At 35.6% G+C, this 25,167-nt stretch overlaps 2 protein-coding genes across 3 annotated transcripts in view; one reads left to right on the top strand and one right to left on the bottom strand.

Moving 5' to 3' along the window:
* Positions 1 to 6,956, top strand: part of fbxo31 (F-box protein 31) — a 12,901-nt gene extending 5,945 nt beyond the window's left edge. For both annotated transcript variants that reach the window (XM_065292176.2, XM_065292177.2), the window contains 6 exons: positions 427 to 594; positions 969 to 1,043; positions 1,123 to 1,232; positions 1,940 to 2,093; positions 2,266 to 2,615; positions 2,728 to 6,956. In XM_065292176.2, the coding sequence (XP_065148248.1) occupies positions 427 to 594; positions 969 to 1,043; positions 1,123 to 1,232; positions 1,940 to 2,093; positions 2,266 to 2,615; positions 2,728 to 2,950 (1,080 nt within the window). In that variant the 3' untranslated portion in view covers positions 2,951 to 6,956. The remainder of the gene's footprint in view (positions 1 to 426; positions 595 to 968; positions 1,044 to 1,122; positions 1,233 to 1,939; positions 2,094 to 2,265; positions 2,616 to 2,727) is intronic.
* On the bottom strand, positions 6,953 to 25,167 carry ces2b (carboxylesterase 2b). Its single transcript, XM_065292175.2, has 25 exons — positions 24,990 to 25,167; positions 23,902 to 24,091; positions 23,654 to 23,792; positions 21,625 to 21,758; positions 21,038 to 21,191; positions 20,709 to 20,813; positions 20,511 to 20,609; positions 20,269 to 20,415; positions 20,115 to 20,192; positions 19,673 to 19,820; positions 19,389 to 19,538; positions 19,152 to 19,224; positions 18,720 to 18,880; positions 18,432 to 18,621; positions 18,185 to 18,323; positions 14,876 to 15,009; positions 14,460 to 14,613; positions 11,355 to 11,459; positions 11,164 to 11,265; positions 10,883 to 11,026; positions 10,699 to 10,776; positions 10,411 to 10,558; positions 8,138 to 8,287; positions 7,973 to 8,045; positions 6,953 to 7,907 (listed from the first exon to the last, which is right to left on the bottom strand). Exons 1-25 carry the CDS (start codon positions 25,063 to 25,065, stop codon positions 7,724 to 7,726), a joined length of 3,255 nt encoding a protein of 1,084 aa, XP_065148247.1. The 5' UTR covers positions 25,066 to 25,167; the 3' UTR covers positions 6,953 to 7,723.

The raw sequence follows: 25,167 nt of genomic DNA, 5'->3' as shown, positions 1-25,167 counted from the left end.
GTTTGTTTTAAGTTATTTAATGCTATAAATACAGTGATGTCACGTCATGATTGACAGCTGTGATATGCGCATTCTGCGAGGGCGGGGCCTTAATTTTGCGGCTTTACTTCCTGCTCACTACTGCGCAGGACTGGTCCCAAAATCGCTACTGCGCAGACTCAACCGCCGTATCGGGACACTGGCGGCTTCACTTTTACCAATGGAAGAGAGCGAACGGGTCCATCTTTTTTACAGACTATGGGGGCTACCATATAATTTGGAGTGGACTAATTCAAATCTGGCATACAAAATAGGATGAAAAGTGGGATTCGTCCAACAGTGTTATCAGTTGTATAAATCAAATACACTATATATATTAAATCACACATGCATGCATATTATTCAGTGTTTTAATCATGGCCACTTTTGTTGACGGAAACCTTTTAGGTTGATGGGTTATTCATCATAGGCTGGATGTATCTACCACCCCACGATCCCCGTGTGGAGGACCCGATGCGCAGACGGCCTCTTTTCCGCATCCACATGTTGGAGAAAAACAAAGCCACGGTTGAATGTATGTACGGCCACAAAGGCCCTCATAAAGGAGATATTCAGGTAAACCGACCCTTGTGCTTTCCAAACAATTTGTACTACTTTGCTTTAGTCAGTGTCACCTAAATTGTGACTTAAAATCCACATTTCTATTTCTTACGTCTGCTTTTTCCCATAATTACATTTAACCATTTACACTTTTATAAAAGGCGGGGGGTGCATGATCTCTGAAAGCCAATGTTGACATTTGAAATCACCCTTACCCCAATAGAATCGGGAGCTTCTTTTGATAGACACGCCCCACACATACGCAACCCAGGCAATAATGTTGTTAGGTCGACGCCCCTTACTGCTGATTGGCTACTCAAAGCGACTCCCTTTCCAAAGCGTTTTTCACTTTTCCTTAAAAACCAAATTGCAAAATTCTATTTCCCCAGACTGTGAAAAAAGACGAGTTTTCCACCAAATGCAACCAGACAGACCACCATCGAATGCCTGGAGGCAGACAAGAGGTAGGAACGTTTTGAGATATTTAGGTTTCACTCCATCATGCTGTAGATGCACACTGAGCTCCGGGTCGTCTGTATGTAGGAGTTCAGAACATGGTTGGAGGAGGAATGGGGAAGAACACTGGAGGATATTTTCCATGAGCACATGCAGGAGTTGATCCTCATGAAGTTCATCTACACCAGCCAATATGAGTAAGTCTTTTACATGATTAATAATGTAGTCAAACTTTTATAATTTTTTACAAAATAATGTAAATATTTTATTTATTACTAATGAGGTCACTGGTGCTCCTGCTTGATTGTAAATATTAATACATTGCATAATATGCGTTTTTTATGCTAATTAGAGTTAGCTTAGCATGTAAGACTATTAAAGGGCACCTATTATGCCCATTTTTACAAGATGTAATATAAGTCTCAGTTGTGAAGTTTCAGCTCAAAATACCTGACGGATCATTTATTATAACAAGTCCAAAATGTCATTTTGTTTTCGTGTGTGTACCTTTAAATGCAAATGAGCTACAGCTCCTCACTCCCTTACCAACAGACAGTGAGCACTTTTGGATACAATCGATGTATAGTATCTCACTATTGACTGTACAACTCATTGAGGGCGGAAATCTTTTAATGCAGCACCGTCATTCAGTGGCCATGGGCGGGGCTTATCAGTGTGACATCACACTAACAAGAGAATCAAAACAGCATTTATAATGAGATTGCTCTTGGGTTTAAAAAAAGAAGCAGTGCGTTGATTTTTGTCATTGTATGGTTGTTGTGTTCACACGTTGCCAACATACATTTATGTCCAAGCATCTCAGAAAAGTGGATTTTGCATAATAGGTGCCCTTTAAATGTGCAATTCCTAACAGATATGTTTAAATTGTACTTTCTGATTGTAGTAATTGCCTGACGTACCGGCGGATTTATTTGCCCCCGTACCTCCCTTCAGACCTCCTGCAGCCGGGCCTCTTTAAGGGGACGTATGGAAGTCATGGCCTGGAGATTATTATGCTAAGCTTCCATGGCTCCAAAGCCAAAGCTACAAAGCTTACTGTAAGTTATATCGTCTTAAAAACCCAAATCATTGTAGTGATACAACAATTGTTTCTGTAGCTCAAATGTTGCCAAAATGCAAAATTAAACTTCTTTAAAATCCCCAGTTTTTTATTTACAGGTTTAAATTACATTTTGAATATGTGTTATGTTTGTTTTTTATCTTTCTTAGGGTGACCCCAATGTCCCAGCAGGTCAGCTGACCTTAGAAATAGACCTGAACCGGCCACTGCGTCTGCCGGACCTGGAGCACCAGAGGAACATGGATGAGCTCCAACAGCTCGTGATGGGGGTGCATGAGGAGGTCCAGAGGAGTTTGCAGGCCCAGGATGTCCCATCAGAGGGTGCAGAGGCGAGCCCTTCCCTGGGGGCGGAAAATTCGGAGTCAGACCCCCCTGCTGGGCTGGAAACTGTCGAACCGGCGGCAGCCACCTGCAGTGCCACATCTGAACCACAATCGTTCGTGCTGCCTTTGGGAGTCATAGCCCGCAATGAAGTGTACCCACGAACCTGTAAGATGTGGTGAGTGTGTTGATGTCATTTCCTTTTTTTGTGGTAATACGTTAGTTAACAATGTCAAACTAAAAATTAATGATTTTGGGATTTTTGACCCGAATTTCTTCACGCATTTCAGTTTTTACGGAACCGGCCTGATCGCCGGCCACGGCTTTACGAGCCCCGAACGCACACCTGGTTTGTTCGTCCTGTTTGACGACGACCGCTTCGGCTTCATCTGGCTGGAGTTGAAATCCTTCAGTATGTACAGTCGCCTGACGGACCAGCTGTCTCACGCCCAGCCACCCTGCATGGAGCGCTTTGAGGCCATGCTCCGTAACATGCAGTCATGGACGTCCTGATAGTCAACAACGCACGCATTTATTCAACTGTACCCATCAGATACACGATTTACCAGATACAACCCAAAAAAACAGCTGTCAGGGACACAAACATAATGCTTGCATCTGCGTAGGTATATTTACAGCGACATGCACATACAGGTTGTATAATATTAAGCCTTTCTTATCAGCTTTTTAATTAATTTATTTTTGTAACCTGAAAATGGTACGCGAGATACGTGAAAATTCACCCACATACTCTGGAAAAAGCTGAGTGTGCCTCTGATTTTCACCCGAAATCCTGTGGTTTCGTGATTTGTATTTATTTTAGATTATGTCCCCAACATGGCTAAGCATCTTTTTATTAATGTAATTTATTTATTTAGTTTTCCTGTGAACGTTATTTTTGTAAAATCCAAACTACAACTCACGAACATTCATGACATGGAAGTGCACTTCCAAAATGTTTGCGTGCTGACAGTACTGTGCAATGTTTCACACAGCTTAAAGTAACCTCAAAATATTTACATATTTAAGTATTTAAAATATTTGAATAGGCGATAACACCGACTGTAAAATGATGGAGGTCGGCAAGTCTCAATACTGTTGTTTTTTTCTTGTTTTCAGTAGAAATATCTAAAAATACAATTTAAGTACATTTTTGCTTTAAATCAAGCAAAACATTTTGCCAATGGGACAAGAAGAAAATCTTTAAATACGTTGACTTTTTTTCTTAAACACTTAATACAAAAATATTTTTTTTGCTTGTTTTAAGCACTAATTCACTTAGGTTTTTAGACAAAAAATGATAAAATTGAACTGAATTTGTATGGAAGCCCATTTCCGCCAAATAAGAAAAAATTATTATGAGATAAAAAGTCGAAATTATGAGATAAAAAGTTCTTTTTATCTCATAATTTTGACTTTTAATCTCATAATTATGACTTTTTATCTTATAATTATGACTTTAAAAGTCATAATTTCGACTTTATATCTCATAATTACGACTTATCAGAGCATGATTTTTTTTCTTATGTGGCGGAAATGGGCTTCCATAAATTTGTGCTTAAAACAAGCAAAAAAATTATCTGCCAATGGGGCAAGAAAAAAATCCTTAAATACGTTGACTTTTTTCTAAAAAAAAATAATACAAAAAATATTTTTGCTTGTTTGAAGCACCAATTCACTTAGGTTTTTAGACAATAAATTATAAAATGTAACTGAATTTGTGCTTAAAAAATTTTTTTTGTATTAAGTGTTTAAGAAAGAAGAACACTGCAAAAAATGATTGTCAAGAAAAAAATCTTTGTATTTTTGTCTTGTTTTCAGTAAAAATATCAAAAAATTCTTAAATTAAGATTTGAAAAAATTAAAAAATACTAGAAAATTTTTTTCTTGATGAGCAAAACGACCCAAGAAAATAAGTCTAGTTTTTAGACCAAAAATCTGCCAATGGGGTAAGCAAAATTTTCTTGCATTTTTCTTGTATTTAGTGTTTAAGAAAAATGTTCAAGATTTTTTGCTTACCCCAATGGCAGATTTTTTTGCTTGTTTTATGCACAAAATCACTTACATTTGATATTTTTGGTCTAAAAACTAGACTTATTTTCTTGGGTCGTTTTGCTCATCAAGAAAAAAGCATCTTAATTAAAGACATTTTTGATATTTTTACTGAAAGCAAGACAAAAACACTAAGAATTTGTTTTCTTGAAAATCATTTTTTGCAGTGTAAACTTATTTAAAGATTTTTTCTTACCCCATTTTGAGATTTTTTTTTTTGCTCGTTTTAAGCATATATTCACTTTAATTGTATATTTTTTTTGTCTAACAACTAGACATATTTTCTTAGGTCATTATGCTTATCAAGAAAATGCATCCTAATTAAAAAAAATTAGATATTTCTACTGAAACAAGACAAAAACACCTAGTAAGAAATACATTTTAGCAGTTTTAAGCTTAATTTCAGAATGGTTTGCCTTACCAAACCATTCCCTTCAGATTTTTCAGTCCATGACATAGTTTTATTTTTGAGTTCTGTTAATTTGCAACACGATTGAGTTGTCGCCACATTTTACGCCTTTACTGTGTAACAATCGTCTCATTGTCACAGTGATTTCATTCATCCAGCTGTGCAGCTCTCTTCCAAGTGCTCTTCCCTACGCAGTGTAGATGTTCATCCGAGGAAAAAATCTACTTTTATATTCGACTGCAGCATTACTTCAAACCATCAACCAGTATGATGTAAAGTAAACGTATACATATAAATGCGTTGAAATATGTAAACATTTATGATTTTTGTGTATATATGATTATAAACTAATTTAAGTATATGGCCTGGGTTAACAACCTCTAAATGAGAATTGTTTTAAGTGGATTATTCTCATGGCTTTGGCTACGTTTACGTGGGCTGCTGTTGTAAAAGTACTGATTTGATTCAAAATAAGACAATATGTCATTTAAGTTGTTTACATGGGCTGCTAATTTAAATATTTAATATTTATTAAATGCCAATTAATATTCGAAAATGTCTATGCCTGCTGACTAAAAGTCGACGTGAAATTACAACGTGAAAATTGTGACCCTAGACCACAAAACCAGTCATAAGTCGCATACAGGTATATTTGTAGCAATAGCAAACAATACACTGTATGGGTCAAAATTATTTAGGATATTAAGTAAAGGTCATGTTCCATGATGATTTTTTGTACATTTCCTACCTTAAATATATCAAAAAATGTGATAATATTGTTGCTAATGACTAAGCACCACCGTTTGAAGCACATTTTATTTTATGCCACCTGTAACTTCTCATGTAACAGTCTTTAAATAGGAAAACATGGAAGTGTTTGGTGGCTTCTAAATTCATCCCTGTTTGGATCCTAAGGAATGAATGGGGCTAGGCTAAATGCTAACACATTCACAACGCGCTGTATAAAGAAAAAGTGCACGCATTTAATAAATATAGGTATGTATTAATTTGTCTAAGTTTAGGTAAGAACATAGCAAAACATTGAAAAATTGTGGTGTTTTCCTTTAATTTGGACAACTTTAAAAGGCGATTTTCTCAATATTTAGATTTTTTGCACTTTCAGATTCGAGATTTTGAAATAGTTGTATCACCAAATATTATCCTAACAAACCATATATCGCTGGAAAGCTTATTCATTCCGCTTTTGGATGAAAAATTGACCCTTATGACTTGTTTTGTTGTCCAGGGTCATTATTGACCCTATATGGTTTTTTAATACACATGTTTATTGTGTACAAGACATAAGTGCATACTGTTCCAAAGATATACGTTTTGTCTTCCAGATGTTATCATTTTTATTTGGCTGATGTCACCACGGCCACATAGCCCATTGGTTAATGTTAACAAATAGCCATGTAGCTACATTACATTACAGCCTTTCTAAAATGAAGCAAATGGTCATTGCAGAAATGTAATGCTGGTTAATGTAATAAAGGTACAGCAATAACAGCAACTAAGGTTCAAATTGATATAGATGTGCTATTTAATGTCATAAAATGTTTCTTGAGAATGAAATATGGGTTACTAGTTTCATGTCGACTTTTAGGTAGAAGTTTCCTATTGTTATTTATTATATTCTTTCTCTCTGCCGCTACTGTGATGTAGCCTTGAAACTTCAGTAAAACACTGTGCCCTGCACGTTCATCTTGCAGTTTTGAGGTTTTTAATTCCTTAAATGGAAAGTCAGCTGTATTAACTCCATTATAAATTCCATTCAAGAAGCAAGCGATCGGTCAAGGGTGTTCACAATGATACAAAATAATTACACAATAATTCAAGAATGTTTGATGTTAATTGGGAAAACGTACTATGAAAATGTTATTGTCAATTTGCTATTAAGAAGATTGTCAATAGTTGGATCATTGTCGTCTGTGTAAATTTGCCAGTTTTAACTTTGAGCGCCAATTCATGATTAGTATGCAGCCCGTTGCGTTCAAATTCAGGGAGGTTTGCAGCTTTAGCTTTGGTTTGTTCTCAATAAAATGGAGGAAAAATGTTTTCTGACCCTGTGTTTTATTTTTAAGTGCAAAACAGATTTGTTCACAAGGTCAATTGGTCATTTTTAAGTACATTTTTAGTATATCAGTTGATAAAATCTGAAATCATGAATTTGTAAGTTGGATCTAGTTTGTTAAAAAAACACTTCCTAAACCAAACCACAAACTGATATCAAGATATACTGTAGCCTGCATACAATGTAAATATTTCCCTTCTTATGTTGTTGTCCCTTTACATTGCAAACTATTCAAAAGATTTAAATCACATTTGGCTCATTACTTTTTATTCTTATATTTAGTGTCTCCTCCTAAATATCTAACAGTGCCTTCACTGCAAAAAATTATTTTCAAGAAAAAAAATCTTAGTATTTTTGTTTTCAGTAAAATATCTAAAAATTCTTAAATTTAGATATTTTTGGCAAGAAAAAGCATCAAATTGGAGTGATTTTGTGCATAAAACAAGCAAAAAAAAATCTGCCATTGGGGTAAGCAAACAAATCTTGAAATTTTTTCTTAAACACTAAATTAAAAAAATATATATTTTTTTGCTTGTTTAATGCACAAAATCATTTAAGTTTAATATTTTTGGTCTAAAAACTAAACTTATTTTCTTTGGTCTTTTTGCTCATCAAGAAAAAGCAGCATCTTTTAAGAATTTTTATATATTTTTACTGAAAACAAGACAAAAATACTAAGAATTTTTTTCTTGAAAATCATTTTTTGCAATGTTGTTTTTAAGTGCCTTGTGTCCCTCTTAACAGAACGAGTTTACAGCTCCAAATGCTCTCTTTTCTCTCGACCGAGACGCACAAGCTCCGGAAGCGTTTCGGTCAGAAAACTGAAGTGTTTTTCCTTCAGGTTTTTCCCCGGTTTCTGTTGGAGTCCAATGCCGAGATGTTCACCCGCAGCTCCGTATTCAGGCCAAGCTGCCAGACCCGGACCATTAGGAGACCTAGGAGCACAAATACATTAGAGGCAAACAACAAAACATTATTCAGATTTAAGCAGATATTTTACCCAGTGTGAGCAAAGTTTCCCCAGTACGCCATCACCGTTCTGCATAGTTCTTCATCTTCTTGGGTAAATGGGGCTAAAAACAGTAAAATATGACAGAGCGTTTATTGCTGACTGATAAGGAATATTTTTGCTTATTTCTGTATGTTTCTGATACATTTGTCTTACCGGTTATCTTAATGTGGGCTTTCGTGAAGCAGCTACCCTGAATGAAGAGAAGTTCATCTGCATGGTCGACGCCAACAAAGCTGGGTCTTTTATTCTTGATCACACTCGGAGTTTGCTGAAACTCGTACAGGTATACAGGGGTTCCAGAGGCTAAAATTACAATATACAAAATTAGATGGTAAAGTTTTAGACAAACGTTATGTTAAAAGCCTAATCTACATGTTTAAAAAGCTGTAACTTTGCAAAGCTGATGCTTTTACCCAAGGCGACATTTTTTATATCGGTATGTGTGTTCCCTAGGGATCGAACCCAATGATCTTTATGGTGCTTACACAATGATCTACCAGCTAAGCTATCTGATCAGCAAATTAATAATTAAAGGGACACTCCACTTTTTTTCAAGAAAATATGCTCATTTTCCAGCTCCCCTAGAGTTAAACATTTTATTTTTACCGTTTTGGAATCCATTCAGTCGATCTCCGGGTCTGGCGGTACCACTTTTAGCATAGCTTAGCATAGTCCATTGAATCTAATTAGACCATTAGCATTGCGCAAAAAATTACCAAAGAGTTTTCAATATGCAGCGCCTGAAAATAGTCCCCTGTTATTAAAAGTTATCAAGGGGACTTATTACGCACTGCCCGAAAAATCACTACGCCTACTGTAGCCATGTTACGGCAGCAAAGTCCTTGATTATTACGCCAGAATGCGTCCTAACCATATCTGCCTATAAAATCACAATTTTACATTTTCCGTCTGTCTTAGTATACGGTGTAACTACAGAAGAGTCAAGTTTTAAATAGGAAAAATATCGAAACTCTGGTTATTTTTTTGGCGCGGTGCTAATGGTCTAATCCAGGGGTGTCAAACTCAATTTCATCCCGGGCCACATCAGCTTTATGGTTGCTCTCAAAGGGCCGGTTGTATTTGAACGACTGTATGAATGTATCAACTCTTTTATTACTGTACATTGCATAATTTTCTCTGCATTTGATTGCTATTGGTTTTGTTAATAACTCAATTAATACCTAGCTTTGAAAGTAGAAGCCCAGGCAAATAATGACAAAGTGTATAGAGTAAAACTATTCTACAGATTTTTTAAAAAATAATTGTGGTGACAAAAACACAAGTTGTATGTGAGTACAGTACACTCAAAATATTCTGTTATCATTCATTGTGCAGGTCAGAAAATGAGAGGCATTTTCAGATACTAATAAAGAGTTTTACAATCTCCACCACAATATGCATTTATTAGACACATATACTCTGGCTTGTCATTTCTTGCCCTCTTTACAAAAAAGCTGTGATTTGTTTACCTGGCTTTGAGTGTCTGATTGACTGACGTCTCATGAGTTCAGTGTTGTAGGCTACAGATCAATAGTTTCAATCGTTTATTAAAAGTAATCGGTTCAGATGAGTCATTAGTTCGCGTATTTAGCGGGAATAGACGCGTTGTAAACTAATCCCAGCTGGACATCGCGAAACATTTCTGCAAACGAGACGGAAAACATTTTCTCGCTGGATCCACGTGAGCGGGCGCGAGAGAGGGAGAGAAAGAACGAGCAGATACTGTCCGTTTCCAAAGGCTGCAGCCTGCGGAGGTCGCATATGCAGCGTCATCAAGCCTGGTTTATTTAAGTTAACTGACCATTACATTCGCAAGTCATGCGCATATTACAACTATTTACTATAAACGAAGAATAATATTTAACTTTATAATTGTTAATATTCTGAAAAAAGACAGTCTTGATGACGTATGCAGCCTGGAAATGCGACCTCCGGGCGCTGCAGCCTTCGCACGCCCACTCTAGTAATGCGCGCGTGCGGGGCACTGCTCGTTCTCTCTCATGCAATCATCAACATTATCACTATAACTACATTACAAAAAGACTTTGGCGGGACAAAAATGAGTATTGGTGGCTGCTAAAAAAATCAATGTAGGAAATAACCTGCAGAAAATAAAACTTAATAACAATAAAATAATCTGTAAACTCTCGCGGGCCACATAATTAACATAATTTATAAGCTTTCGCGGGCCAGATGAAATAAGGGGGCGGGCCGGATTTGGCCCGCGGGCCTTAAGTTTGACACCCCTGGTCTAATCGGATTCAATGGATTATGCTAAGCTATGCTAAAAGTGGTACCGCTAGACCCGGAGATCACCTGAATGGATTCCAAAATGGTAAAAATGAAATGTTTAACTCTAGGGGAACTGGAAAATGTGCATGTTTAAAAAAAATGCAGTGTCTCTTTAAGAAATCATTATTTCTCACCTTTATGGTATTTTGCCAGTTTGATAGCAGGGATATTAAACAGCACGTCTCCCATCATCTCTCTATAAATGTCTCGAATTTGTATGGGGTCGGTGGTGTCGCCTATGTACTTGTTTGCCACCAGTTCACGGATCCATCGATCCTCAGGCTATTGAAAACATGGCATTAAAGTGATTCAGATTATGGTAGAAAAATAAGTTGTAGAGTGACACACATAAAACATAAATGGTATTATCAGTAAAAAATATATATATATAATTTTTTTTTTTTTTTTGAGTCAAAACTTACATCAGGATACGCAAAATTCAACGCTTCGGTGGCTTGTTCTTTAGTCATTCCCTTAATTACATCTGGACCCTCAAAGTACTATGAGGAAATAACATTCATATATTAAACAATCATAGTAGATATGTGTGGATACAAAAAAAATCCTGTTGCCAAGTGTAGTATAATAAATGAAATGTTTGCTCACCACGGGCAATAAAAAGCCAAATTCATCATTAGTAATGCCCGTAATAAGAGGAACTTTACTGAACTCTTGTTTCTCAATGATCTCCTTTAAAGGACGAGGCAGAAAATATGAATCCACGGCCATTCTGAAGTGCAGCATTTTGTACTATAAACAACATGGATACAATCATAACAAACAGTTACCAAATGGTCAAATGAAAGGACTGAGCATATATCTGACTATATAATATACATCTCAAGCAGTTTATCAGCATTTTTTTTTACCAAACCTGAGGTTCTCACCTGATTGGAGTATTTCTCAACTTCTTCTTTTGACCAGCGCATGATGCAGTCCACAATGCCTGCTGAATCACTGCTGTCACAGTTTGATGATCTGGCGACATCCTGAAATACAGATTAATATGTGCGTAATACATTTAGATAACTGAAGATAAAATCAGATTTAATAATAAGAACAGTAAGATAAATGATACCTGAGCTGACGGTAAAGGATTGGTCGTCTCGAGGCCGTGCCACAAGGCGGTCCCACTTTGTGCTATGGCACGATGAAACAAACCAGAGGACAATGGGGAAAGCATCTTTCCAAGACAAAAAAAGTGACCTCAGATTATAAACAACCAACACAGTTAATACAAATATGGAAAATATGATTCATTTTGCTTTCGAGTTAATGTTTATAAATGGTTTCTAAAAAGTTCAATGCTCAGTATTTTTGTATTATTGACTATTTAACCAGTATTTACCTTATTTCTGGTGAAAAGATATCTAAATATGAATTAAAACAACATCAATTTATCTGAAAAGTACGGAGCCCCTAAGGGGACATGTAGCAAAAATTAAATAAAGTTTAGTTTCATGTGCTCACGCGAAACTTTCATGTGCTCACTCGAAACTTTCATGTGCTCACGCGAAACCTTCGTGCTCACGCGAAACCTTCATGTGCAGAATAATTTTTAAAGTTTAATTTCGCGTGCTATCACGATAGTTTCACGTGCACGCGCGATAGCTTCACGTGAGCACGCAAAATTAAACTTTAAAAAAAAAAGGTTTCGCGTGAAAACATGAAACTAAACTTTATTTAATTTTTGCTCCATGTCCCCTTAGGGGCTCCGTAGGTTCTCAAACTGGGGTCCGCGAATTGTTGCAAATAAATAAATTATTAAAAATACTTTGTAATTAAACCTCATAAAATTATAGACTACAAACCAACAGCGCTAAACTGTATAATAATTACGTTTTATTTAATTTAAATTCACCCTACAGAATTTGAGAACCACTGATTTAACCCAAAGACTAGGTTCATTCCTTTTTGACCCAACCATGAGTTAAAAATAACCCAGCATTTACTAGAGTATATATAATTTTGCTATAATGATATTCTTGACCTTACAAATATTTTGATCTGAAGGTTTATTTTTAGTTTTGTAGGCATAAATAATTAACATATAACCAACATATGAATTTCTTTCACTATAGTAATGTCTTTTACCAAATTTTATTGAACAAAATATTTTGTGATGGATGATATAAAATTATAAAGAGAAAGTAGCCAATAAGAACCCAGGATAAATGCAAATCCTTCAATGATGTTTAAAGGGGACATATCATGAAATCTGACTTTTCCATGTTTAAGTGTTATAATTGGGTCTCCAGTGCTTCTATCAACCTAGAAAATGTGTAAAATATCAACCCAGTAACTTAGTTTTGGTAAACCATTCTTTGCAAGCATGTGAAATAATAGGTTATTTTTCTCCCATTGTGATGTCAGAAGGGGATCTTATTATAATAACACTGCCCCTTAATCTGCACATTTAGTGCAGAGATCAGCTCATTTGCATTTTAAATGACACACCCAAAAACAGCACATTTTTGGTCACAACTACAAAGTGGCAATTTTAACATGCTATAATAAATTATCTATATGGTATTTTGAGCTAAAACTTCACAGATGTACTCTGGAGACACCAAATATTTATTTTACATCTTTTAAAAAAATCTTGTGAAATGTCCCCTTTTAAAATCATCTCAACATCAAATGGTGACTCCACTTAAAGATGCTTTAATATAACACTTCTATTATTTACGCTACACATTATTCGCAAGCTTTGCAGATTAAGATCATTTTAGTTCTGTGGTTGCTTACAAACATACTTCATATCCAAGGCCGCCTTAATGCACGGGCTTACCTGGGCTGAAGCCCAGGGGCCTCCCAAGTTCAAGGGCCTCCCAAGTTTGCATTCATGATGAGCTGAAAAGGTCATATTGTTTTGTAACTTGTCAGGTTTTCTGTCAATCACTCTAATTGAACGTTACATGGCTGCTGATTGGTCCGTTGTAACTTAACGTGAAATAAAATGTCAGACGTAACATATTTTTTAATGTAATTAAGTGCGCGTTGTCAACTTGACATTCCTGCACGTTAGACTGAGTATGACAGAGAAACAGGAAATAATCCACCAACAAATGAAAGAGTAATTTCTGAAATTTCATAATAAGCACTAGTGAGGTGCAGGTCTCTCTCTCTTTCGTGCGCGCGCTCGCTCGTTCGCTCTCTCTGTGCTCGTGCAGCTGTCTGAGTCTCTGGCATGCAGAAGTCTCTCCAAAAGTGCACAAGAAACTGTGCCGCCAAATTAAGAAAGGAGTTCCCGCACATAATGCTGTTAGTTGTTATAAAGTTTAAGTTTACTCGCGTTTATATCAGTGACGCGTGCACAGCTGGAGCGATGTTTGACGCGACGTTAGCTCACAGTACACACATCTGTTGGTTTAGAAAGACGAGAAAGAGACGCAACGGTAAAGGTGCAAGTCTAAGAAAGTAAAGAGCGACAAGACCATCTCAAATGATCATCCCCTGATAGCACCATTATAATCTCATTATCTAAAGATCTTATATACAGGTATGTTCCCTGTCTGTCTTGTGCATATTCATACTTGGTCGTTTTACATGCTTATGTATGCATAAATACTAAATACAATGCATACTATATCTTCAATAGCCTACAAAATAAATAACTGATTAAAAACCAAGATTCTGTCTATAAAGACTTATCTTTTGTTATCATTAATGCATTTAACAAGATTCTGTCTATAAAGACTTATCTTTTGTTATCATTAATGCATTTTCACTTTAAAACAAACTTTAACTTATTATATTTTTAAAACTGTGGTGAGCATTTAAGTATGAGTGGCAATTTTCTGCAAATTTGTATATTCCAAAAACTATATAAATATAAAGCTTATAAACATATATACTTTCACACATTTTGGTTTTATTATCACCACATGTTGCTGTGTGTGGTTGTTAAATAAAGTGTCTTGTGTTTATGCTCAAGTGGGCTCAGTGATATGTTAATAACAATATTATGGTGTTTTCTGGCTCAAAGAGGGAAAACTCACAGTTGTATGTCTCGAAAGAAACTAATGCATTTTGTGATGTAGATTACCTAGATATTACACTTAAAAAAAAAAAAATTTGACTATAAATCGAGGGGAAGGGGGGCCTACAAAACCTCTTAGCCCCGGGGCCTCACATTAGGTTAAGGCGGCCCTGTTCATATCCATAAAAGATAGACATTTACCAGCAAATGAACACTTATTCCTCCCGCAGACTCTCCAAAGATAGTCACTGATCCAGGATCTCCACCGAAGCTGTGGATGTTCTCCTGGACCCACTGAAGCGCAACCACCTGATCCAGAAGACCGTAGTTTCCTGGTGCGTGCTCATCTCCTGTGCTACAAAACATAAAGACGCTAAATTTTATTTTCTTATTAAAATAAAAAAAAAAACAACAGAACAGCTCCCCCCAAAACCTAGTAATCTGCCTAGTATGGAGGCTGAGTTTTGGAGTTTTAGATCAAACTATTCATGTCAGAGCAAATATTTTTGCCTCTAACATAATAAAAAGCTTCTGTCATGTGACATTAAGCCTTTTATAAAGATGGTAAACAATGACATCTGTAAATTAATTGTTTTGCAATGTTGTTTAAGACATACCTTAAGAATCCCAACAGACCCAATCTGTACTGAATCAGCACCACAACCACATTCTGATACGCTGACAGAACCGAGCCTTCGTACAGTGAGGCTGAACCTAAACTAAAGCCTCCGCCGTGAATCCAAACCATAACCTGAAAACACACACAAAAATCTGACATTTCCAGAGAGAACTTCAAGATCATTGGTCATTAAAATAAGAGATACTTTGACATTTTAGCTTACAAAACTTATGACTGAAACAAACTCAAGGTACCCTTTAAAAAATGATCAATTTCAGTTCTTCCTTCTGTAACCAATATTCAGCTGGTTTGGTTCAAAGAATTTAAATCCTTTATTTTTTTTAAAGTCCTGTATACTGATGGGGGGTAAAAATGACCCCAGAAATTACAAAAAATATTAATTTTTAATGATAAATTTTTTTGTTTACTTCCCATCTATACATTAATGCTGTGTTTTGGGAGATTTGAAGAGCTTTTGTACCATAAATTATGATCTAAATTGGATTTAAATTGTTTTTAGATATTGATCTAGATAAATTTGGTCATCTAAAAAAACATAAACCAATTACAGTTTAGGAAATAAATCATTCCGACCAGCAGATGCCCATAGAGACCCATTCATTTCACTGGATGTGGCCAACTGCTCACATCACAACTTTAGTGATACATTTTGTGAATTTATGTTTATATAAACATTAGAAAGGACATTAAAAATAAATATTATTTCAAATAGTAGAAATTTTAGAATTTTTTTGTAGTTTTTGATGCATTTTGAAATTTGACTGAATGTCAGTGTATGTGTCTGTGTGCGCGCATGCATGTGTATTTGTGTCTTTGGGCCCTATTTTAACGGTCTAAGCGCATTGTCTAAATGGGCGTGTCCGAATCCACTTTTGTTAATTTAAAGACGAGAAAAATGGTTTGTGTGCCGAGTGCATGGTCGAAAAGGGTTGGTCCTTTTTTTTAACGAGGAATGGGAGTATTTTGGGCGTTACGTGCAATAAACCAATGAGAGTCTCAGCTCTCATCCCCTTTAAAAGCCAGTTGCTCTGGCGCTATGTCTTATCCCTATTTAGATGACTTTGTAAACTGAAAAACTAAGTGGAGGAAGAAGATCCCCAGTTTAAGATTAATGTTAAATAATTATGTTGTTTTTCACTTGTATTGAAATTGTTATTTTTTTATTAAAACCTATAAAACCCGTTTTCTTTTAGTCATGGAAGTAAAAAAGCAGGCTTTTAATTGCTTTAAATGTATGGCTATCCAATATCATCAAAAAATAATTTACAAGTAAGAAAAGGTTTGTACTTTAAAAATACTTTATTTGTAACAAACAGGAGATAAAGAATTTACAAACGTGCGGAAAGCTGTTTAAGCACTTTTAAGTTTTTTTTTAAGCATTACTTAAAAGTGTTTCTCATCTCACCATATCCATAGGTACAGAGTTATCATATACAATAAACCGTGAGGTAGCATTTTTTTTTTTAAAACATTTAAAAACAGATGCATTTGTTAAAGCAAAGCATTTATTTACTTACAAGGGCTACAGGTGAAGCAGCTCTTTGCGCCTTCTATCATCTCATAATCGGTCCTCATTTATGTCCAAGAGACTCAATAATAATCTTTTACATTCAATCCTTTAATCTTTCATATTTAAAAGCGTTTTTGTGCTGCTGCGCATTCATGTATGTGATAAGCAAACCCACGTTGTCAACCCGTTTATAGGTTCATACCAATACGCTCTTTAAATAACAAAAAACACTATTGCGCCATTGACTTTAGACTTTAGAGCAGGTTTTTGTTGGTCAATGGCGTAGTCTATTTTAGTTTCCTCAAAATAGCAACGCACCAACAATGCGCCTGAACACACCTCGTTTTCAGACCAAAACGCCCATGGGTGCAAATGCATTTGCTATTTAAACAATGTGGCGCTAAACGTGAAAATGATAATTGCGCAGAGTGGAAACTAGCAAAAGACACTTGCGTCGCGCATTGCGCTGGGTGTAAGATAGAGCCCTTTATTTGTGTGTCTGTGTCTTTATGTGTGTGAAAGTTTTACTGTGACTTTGTGTGTTCGTGCGAGCATGTGTGTGTGCATTAAAGCCCACCAATTTCCATTTTACAGTTTTTTTTTGCCAAATCTTGTGTGTGGTTGAGCATGTCTTTTCTATATTGCGTTTGTGCTCTAGTACCAGGCCTACTTTTGTTAAGTCTTGTGTTAAGATTTTCAGATTTATTCTGGATGCATTTATTTTTTTGACAAATAATTTTTTTTTTTTTGCATTTACAATTAATTTTCAATTGGGCCCCCCAAATGGCCTCTTTAGGTAATTTTTTTTACGACCGAATAAAGCCCAGTTTTTTATATGAATACTGACAGACAGTCAATTGGGCGGTTTCCCGGACAGGGATTAGACTAGTCCTAGACTAAAATAAATGTAAGAGCTGTCCAAACTGAAAACTACTTGCACTGACGTATCTTAAAATTTTGCCTCAAAATGCAAACAAGTAATGCTTTTAGTAAGGCATGTTTGTAAAAACTATATTTCCTAATTAAACTAAGGCCTATTCCTGGTTTAAGCTAATCCCTGTCCGGGAAACCACCCTTAGAAGTCACAAAATCTTATTCCACTAAGAAGAAGGGAACCATGTTTTTTAACTAAAGAAAAGTGGCTTAGGGGTAAGATTGACCCCATGGGACTTACAAGGGTTAGTGTTTGTGGATAACTTTCATTTGCATTGCATTTCAAATATGCAGCGGTATACAGATAAGTAAACTGTGTGAAAAATACCGTGTTTTAGCCTACAAAAATATGTAATCCCTGTGGCACTCTGAAGTCGTGAAATATTACTACAGTTTCCAAAATACTATGTTATCTACTATAGTTTATCATGTCAGAATGTTTTACTTCCCACTCCCACCTTCTTACCTTTATTTTGATCATTTTTCATTTGTGTATTTTCTATTTTGTTATGTACTGTCTGGTTCATATAACTCTTATCTTCTGTTTCACATCATTTTACGATCTATTGACTGAAGACTTGTTTACCATGCTGTAGCGTTAAAAGAAAGAATTTGGATTGCAACATTTTGACGTCATGTATTGTGATGTGAACAAAATGGCGGCCTCTGATTGAAAAGATGTCTGCAGGTCTTTGTCTCAGGCATTCCCATCAAAATGTAATAGTAAATCATGGTTTTTGGTGTTTTGATTACGATTAGCAAAACCATGGTTTTACTTTACGGTGTTTTTTTAACTGTAGTAAAACTGTGGTTAATTGTGGTAAGGATTCTTTTCCAACTTACTGGTAACTTGGTATCTTGACCAGGTTTGGATGGAGTATAAACGTTGACATACAAGCAGTCTTCAGAGGCTTCAGGAACGTCCAGGCTCATAGCGAAAAACCCTAGTTCATTTACAAGTCCTTCCCTGTCCTGAATACATCTAAACAAACAATGCATTACAATGATCATTTGAAGTAGATGCTATCTATTATTAAGAGTGTTTAAGAGGTTAAGAGTGTTTAAAACATCCTTAAACTGATCATCTTACATTGGTGGTTGTTGTGTGGCGTCTCTCACTCCCTGCCATGGTTCTGCAGGTTGGGGTCGGGCCAGTCGGAGCGGCCCAACAGGTGGCTTAGCAAACGGTACACCTAGATAGGAACGCACGATTGTCTCCTTACCCTTCACGGACTGGAGGGAGCCTCTTAGAGATCCTAATTTGGTATGAACTACAGGTCCTGCCATAGAAAAAGATCATGTAAGGTGCATTTCTAATACTGTAAACATAATCTGGTATTTTTGCGTACAAAGTTGCACATTATAACTGATAACTTGCCTTCCTTTCGTTCTTTTATGATTGGTTGAAGTTTTTGGGTCATGAAAGTAAAATGTTTATCTTTAAAGTTTTTGTCAGGCTTCTGTTGCAGTCCAATGCCGAGATATTCAGCCTCAGCTTTATATTCAGGCCATGCTGTGAGACCCGGACCATTAGGAGACCTGCCACCAGTTACAAACGGTCCCAAGCATGAAAATTACAAGTACATTTGCTTTTATTTCAGGATTTGTGTCTATAAAGGTCAGTGCTGGTTCTAATAACAACAACAAGTCATTCAATAATAGTATAAAGACACTGTGTATTGCAACTGTATGAAAAAAATATTTTTCAAAATGTTCTATTTAAAAAAATTATCATCATAAAAGGTTCTGGATGACGGACAGGGTGGAAAAATGATGAACTATCTATTAAAATGGTGCAAATATTACTTACCCAGTGCGAGCAAAGTTTCCCCAATAAGCCATGAGTGTTTCACAAAGTTCACTTTCTTCCTCTGTGAGTTTTTCTGAAGTATGGAAAAGAAATAAACACTGGACTGATCTACAGAATGTCTATAAAATCATTAAAGCCTATTAAAATCTATGAATGTAAAAAACGAACGAGATCGGTAATATAAATAATAATTTGGTATTTATAATAATAATAATAATAATAATATTTATACTGTACCTTCCAGTTTTATATGTCCATTTCCAAAACAGGAACCAAAGACAAATAAAAGTTCATCTCCATGGTCAACGCCAGTAAAACTGGGTCTTCTCTTTTGAAGTATACTGGGAGGATGCTGGAATTCATACATGTATACTGGTGCACCAGAATCTAATATGAAAAAATCATGCTTAAACTGGTTTCTGATGCTGGATTCTGATACTGAAGTTACATTTCACATTATACTTTTTTTGGGAAACAGAGAACTTGTTTGACATTATAAGGTATATAGAGGTCACTCTCACCTCTGTGATAATTTGCTGTTCTGCGAGCTGGGATGTTAAAAAACAAGTCGCCTAACATCTCTCGGAAACCATCTCTGATTTTAATCCTGTCATTGGTTGTGCCCATATACTCATTTAACACAATATCACCAAGAAATGGATCGTAAAGCTAAATGAAATAAAGAAATTGAACCATATGGATATTAGTCGGTTTAACGTATAGAAAAAAGTCATAGTAAATAAAGTAAAATAAACAAAATTGGAAACCCAAACATTTGCAACTGTGTTCCATCTGTGTTAATGCCATAAGTGCCAAAAATATGACTATAAGTAAAATATAGATATTAATTAAAAGCGGACCCAATACTGACTCATGTGGTACACCATGAGTAACTAATACATGTTTTAACATTCTTGTTTATATACTTCAGAAAAGTATGCAGTGATAAAAAATCTATCTTACATCAGGATTAAACATTGGCAAAAGCTGCATGATCGGCTCTCTGTCCATGCCATCGATCCATCCTGGACCTGCCATGAACTATGAAAGAAACAGTTAGATAATGTTTACATGTCTATGCATTTTTACTTTTAAAAGTAAAGAGGTCTTTGGTTACATTTGGCAGCAGATAGCCACATTCATCATTAGTAACTCCAGTAATCAGAGGCACTTTGTTGAACTTGTGGGATTGAAGAATCTCATCAGGAGATTTTGGAAGAAACTGGCCATCTGTTGCCACCCCAAAACGGAACAATGGATTATCCTGTTTTTTGAGTCAAACACATGGAAACACAGATGACTTCTTGAAAGTCCCAGAGTAGATAGATAGATAGACCGATAGATAGATAGATAGCCAACATGAGTTATCCTCAAGATCTCTTCTTCTGACAATTCCATGATGCAGTCAACAATCTTCTTTGTGCTGGAAACATCACAGCCTGATGCATTGGCTATAGCCTTAGAGAAAAACACGTAATGTTTAGAAAAACTGATAAATGAGTATATTATTATAATTTCTATATATCTTTTTCTATTTAAAGAAAAGAGATGTTTAACCTGGGCTGTTAACAGGGGGGCTGGGGTCATGATAGCATCCATTGCCGCAGTGCCACTCTCTGCGATGGCATAATGGAAGAGGTTTGTAGACAACGGTGAAAGGACCTTTTAAAGAGATGTTAGGAGAATTATTAAAAACACATTTCATTTTAAATACAATTTTGTGAATTACATCATCTTCTATTTGTGTAATCGAAATGTAACCTGACATCTTTATCCAAATGTGTCATTTTGATAAAGCCGGGGATCTAAAATAATGGAGCATAAAGGATTCCCTTTCTTTTGTAATCGCACATAATCATGCACATTTACGAATTTTGAGTTCCTACATGTAGGGACACACTGACTCCACCAGCAGACTCTCCAAATATAGTCACTAATCCAGGATCTCCACCGAAGCTGTGGATGTTCTCCTGGACCCACTGAAGCGCAGCCACCTGATCCAGAAGACCGTAGTTCCCTGGTGCGTGCTCATCTCCTGTGCTAAAGGACAGAAGTTCATCTCTACAACTCTGTCACAGTGAGGCTTAATAATTATAAAGTAATTGCTCTTTTTATTGGTTAAACTGTTTTGCACTTGATGGAACTAATTATAATTCAAGTCATTTAGCACGTCTGCCCATTCTAGACCTTAGACCTCTACTTTATCAACAGTACTCTACAAATCAAATTGCTATCAGACCAACAGTGTTCAAAGTTCAATGTTTACCACTTTATTGCACTCATAGGTAATGAGGTCCAGAACTATGATCACTAACAGATCTTGGTCACTAAGTAAAAGGTTGAGGGTCCAAACCATTCAGGAATTGTAGCTACGGTTTACTCTGCTTAACATCATCACATTTGACTGTCCCATATATTTTGATATACTGTAAAAGCCTCAGAAGCCTTATGGCGATTAATGTGAGATGTTTACCTCAAAAATCCAAGTAAGCCGAGCCTGTATTGAATTAAGACCACTACTACATCCTGATAAGCAGCCAGAACGTGTCCGTCGGAGATCGACGCAGAACCCAGAAGGAATCCTCCACCATGGATAAAAACCATAACCTTTTCACACCAAACAATATAACAATTAAGTGATTTCACTACAAAATAAGATTTTCAAGAAAAACTATTTTGTCTTGTTTTCAGTAAAAATCTTTAAAAATTCTTAGATTAAGATGCTTTTCTTGATGAGCAAAACGACCCAAGAAAACAAGTCTAGTTTTTAGACCAAAAATATCAAATTGAAGTGACTTTGTGCGTAAAACAAGCAACAAAATCTGCCAATGGTGTAGCAAAAAAAATCTTAAAAATTTTTCTTAAACACAAAATTAAAGAAAAATTTGCTTAACCCATTGGCAGATTTTTGTTGCTTGTTTTACGCACAAAGTCACTTCAATTTGATATTTTTGGTCTAAAAACTAGACTTATTTACTTGGGTCGTTTTGGTCATCAAGAAAAAGCATCTTAATTTAAGAATTTTTAGATATTTTTTCTGAAAACACGACAAAAATACTAAAAAAAAAATTTGAAAATAATTTTTTGCAGTGTTAAAACAATATTAATGTGTGCACACTGCATAATATGCAACAAAATAAATTAAATTTAAATTCTGTCATTATTTAAGCGGCATACATTTTTCTGGTTAAAATAAACAAAAATCAGTCATTAAGCACGTACATAAAAAAGTCAGCGTTGAAAACGGTCTCCTAACCTTACCATAAAGGGTAAGCTTATAATAATAATTTATAATTTGAGTTTTCTGGTCGGATTACATTGGAAATGTCATCTGTTTTTCCAGCACATAAAGAAACCTGCAATTTATGTTTAAACCAGAGATGGCGATAGAGAGGCATTGACGCTTTAAAGCAGAGGCGCAATTACCTTTAATGTGAGATAAGAAAAAAGCATAAATATCATTGACCCAGATGTTTGTATTTCTAATGAAACAGCTTCTAAAATGTCATTTTTTTAATTATTCTTACATTTAAAAAATGTAAATTGAAATTAAATGGAAATAATTAAAATAAATAAATCTTTTATAATGTACATGCATACTTGAAGGTGTATAGCATGCATCACGAAAAACTCAAACTTGGGTACTATAGGCTACTAATGGAGAGATCGAGGCAGTGGCACATAGACAAAATGAAATGTAAAAATGATTACTTTTTCTTTTTTTACAACCATTACCTTTGAAAATAAAACTGCATTAGTTATGCATAAACAGAGTAATGTTTGCTTATTTATTTTTGAAATAGTAGAAAATTATAAATTAGGAGAATCAAGGCAAATTTAATTTTAATATAACACAGCAACATTTACTTGCGGCTCACGGCCCCCCGTCAGGTTTTATTTTTGACCATTGGTATGAAAAAGTTTGGCCACCCCTGCTTTAAAATTTAATGTTAGAAATGTGTTGCTGAAACACGTCAAAAGACTGTAATAGTACTGAATTCATTCAAGTTTTTCACCATTTCTATTTAGGATTTTTTGGGCTGGGTTAAAATTGTGACACGGTGCATGCCCCCGCATGCAATCGCAAGCATCTATTCAGATTGTAGGGGTATTTGAATGTTTAGAGACAGCAGTTTTCCAGCGAGTGGGCGTGGTTTCAGCGTTGAAAGCCAACATTTTTCAAGATTTTGATAACTTATTTTATGTCTTGGCATCTTTTTCCAGCATTAATTCTAGTTAATATCACATTTTTTTTCTGGAGTGTGACAAACAAGGGAAACACAACACATTTAATATCTGACTTCACAGGGACTTTATCACATAGCTTTTACGTCTTTTGTGTGGACCACTTTCAATGTATTTTCATTTAAATTTCTTATTGGTCCTCATTCACTCTCAGTATATTAAAAAACAGCCTAACAGCATAACTCATGTAGGGTTTGTAACAACATGAGTGTAAGAAATTATAAATTTCCCTTAATAAAAACTATCAAAATACTTACAGGCAACTTGGTATTGTCTCCAGGTTTAGATGGGGTGTAAATGTTGAGGTACAGGCAGTCTTCTGATACCTCAGGAATCTCCATACTCATAGAAACATTCGCTAACAAATCCACAAGTGCCTGCTTCTCCTGTAGACACCTGAAACGAGTCAAATTCATTTTTTTTTATTTCTAGGATAATGCTTGATAAAGCAAAAAAATCACATTTTACATTAACTGTAGGTTTATTAGTTATGTTTTATTCCTACATGGGTGGCTGTTTTGTGGCATCTCTCACTCCAGCCCATGTTTCTGCCGGTTGGGGCGGAGCCAATCTTAATGGGCCCACAGGTGGCTTGGCGAACGGAATGCCCAGGTAGGTATGAATCAGTGTTTCCTTTCCTTCCGCAGTAAGATACGACCCTTTCAGGGATCCTAATGTGGTTTCTAAGACAGGTCCTGTGTACAATCATTAAAAAGAGCATTACCTGCTTTTGGGTAAACATGTGAAACTCAACACCCTGGCATAGATTCAAATAAAGGTCATCAATGTAATAAAGGCAGATTTTTACTGAAAGGTTGAACTTGGTTTTTATATGTTAGCAAAAATGTATTAATTGCAATATTTATTTAATAAAATATTATTAGTACATCTGTCCTGCAAACTAAACCTCACTGAGACACAATAAATAAGTATATTTTAAAACTGTGTGCGACCTAAACTGTATGCGACAATTGTGTAATAAATATCAGATCGGGACATGTTGTAACACATGCAATCACAAGACTTTGCTTTGATAAATATTATGGCGTCACATATTGTGCCCATTATCAGCTTTTTTTTCAGTTTCACATAATGTATGTGAAATTTTTCACTGTTGAAATGGGAAATTCACATTGTGAAAACTTACCCCACAGAATGCAACAACATACAGTACATGACAATTGGGGCAAGTCATCAAAACAAACAAAAAAGCAAATATGTGTCCAATGCACTAAAATTAATTTCCCTGGGTGATAATGTTACAGTTAAATAATTATCAGCTTGTGTTTCACACACTGTGTTATGCATTAAACTTTTTCACTGTTAAAACGGGAAATGCCCATTGTGACATCTTACCCCACAGAATGCAACAATATATAGTAGATTACAGTTGGGGCATGTTGTTAAAACAAAGAATAAAGCAAATGTGTGTACAATGCACTTTCTCTGGGCGACAATGTTACAATTAAATAAAGTAAGAACTAGATAAAGAAATAATAGATTAAAACATCATAAAGTTGGTGCAAACACACTTCTTAAACATCTACAAAAGAATAAACAACAGTGCAATAGCCTGCAGTTATGCTCGCTTACCATCATTTGCTTTCACTCTGCAATGAAAAGTCAGTGCAGCTATTATACTCAGGAACAGTACAGAAGATCTTCTCATGATCAGACTCAACGTAGCACAGCAGCAGAATGCGCGTTTACAAGAGGTCTCTTACTAGTTTTATGTTTGAGTGAACTGCGCAATCTGGCCTGGTTAAAGATT

The sequence above is a fragment of the Paramisgurnus dabryanus genome, chromosome 23, assembly GCF_030506205.2.
Source record: "Paramisgurnus dabryanus chromosome 23, PD_genome_1.1, whole genome shotgun sequence".
Taxonomy (NCBI): domain Eukaryota; kingdom Metazoa; phylum Chordata; class Actinopteri; order Cypriniformes; family Cobitidae; genus Paramisgurnus; species Paramisgurnus dabryanus.
Note: the sequence above shows the minus strand (reverse complement) of the source record. Positions and strands in the feature narration are given on the sequence as shown.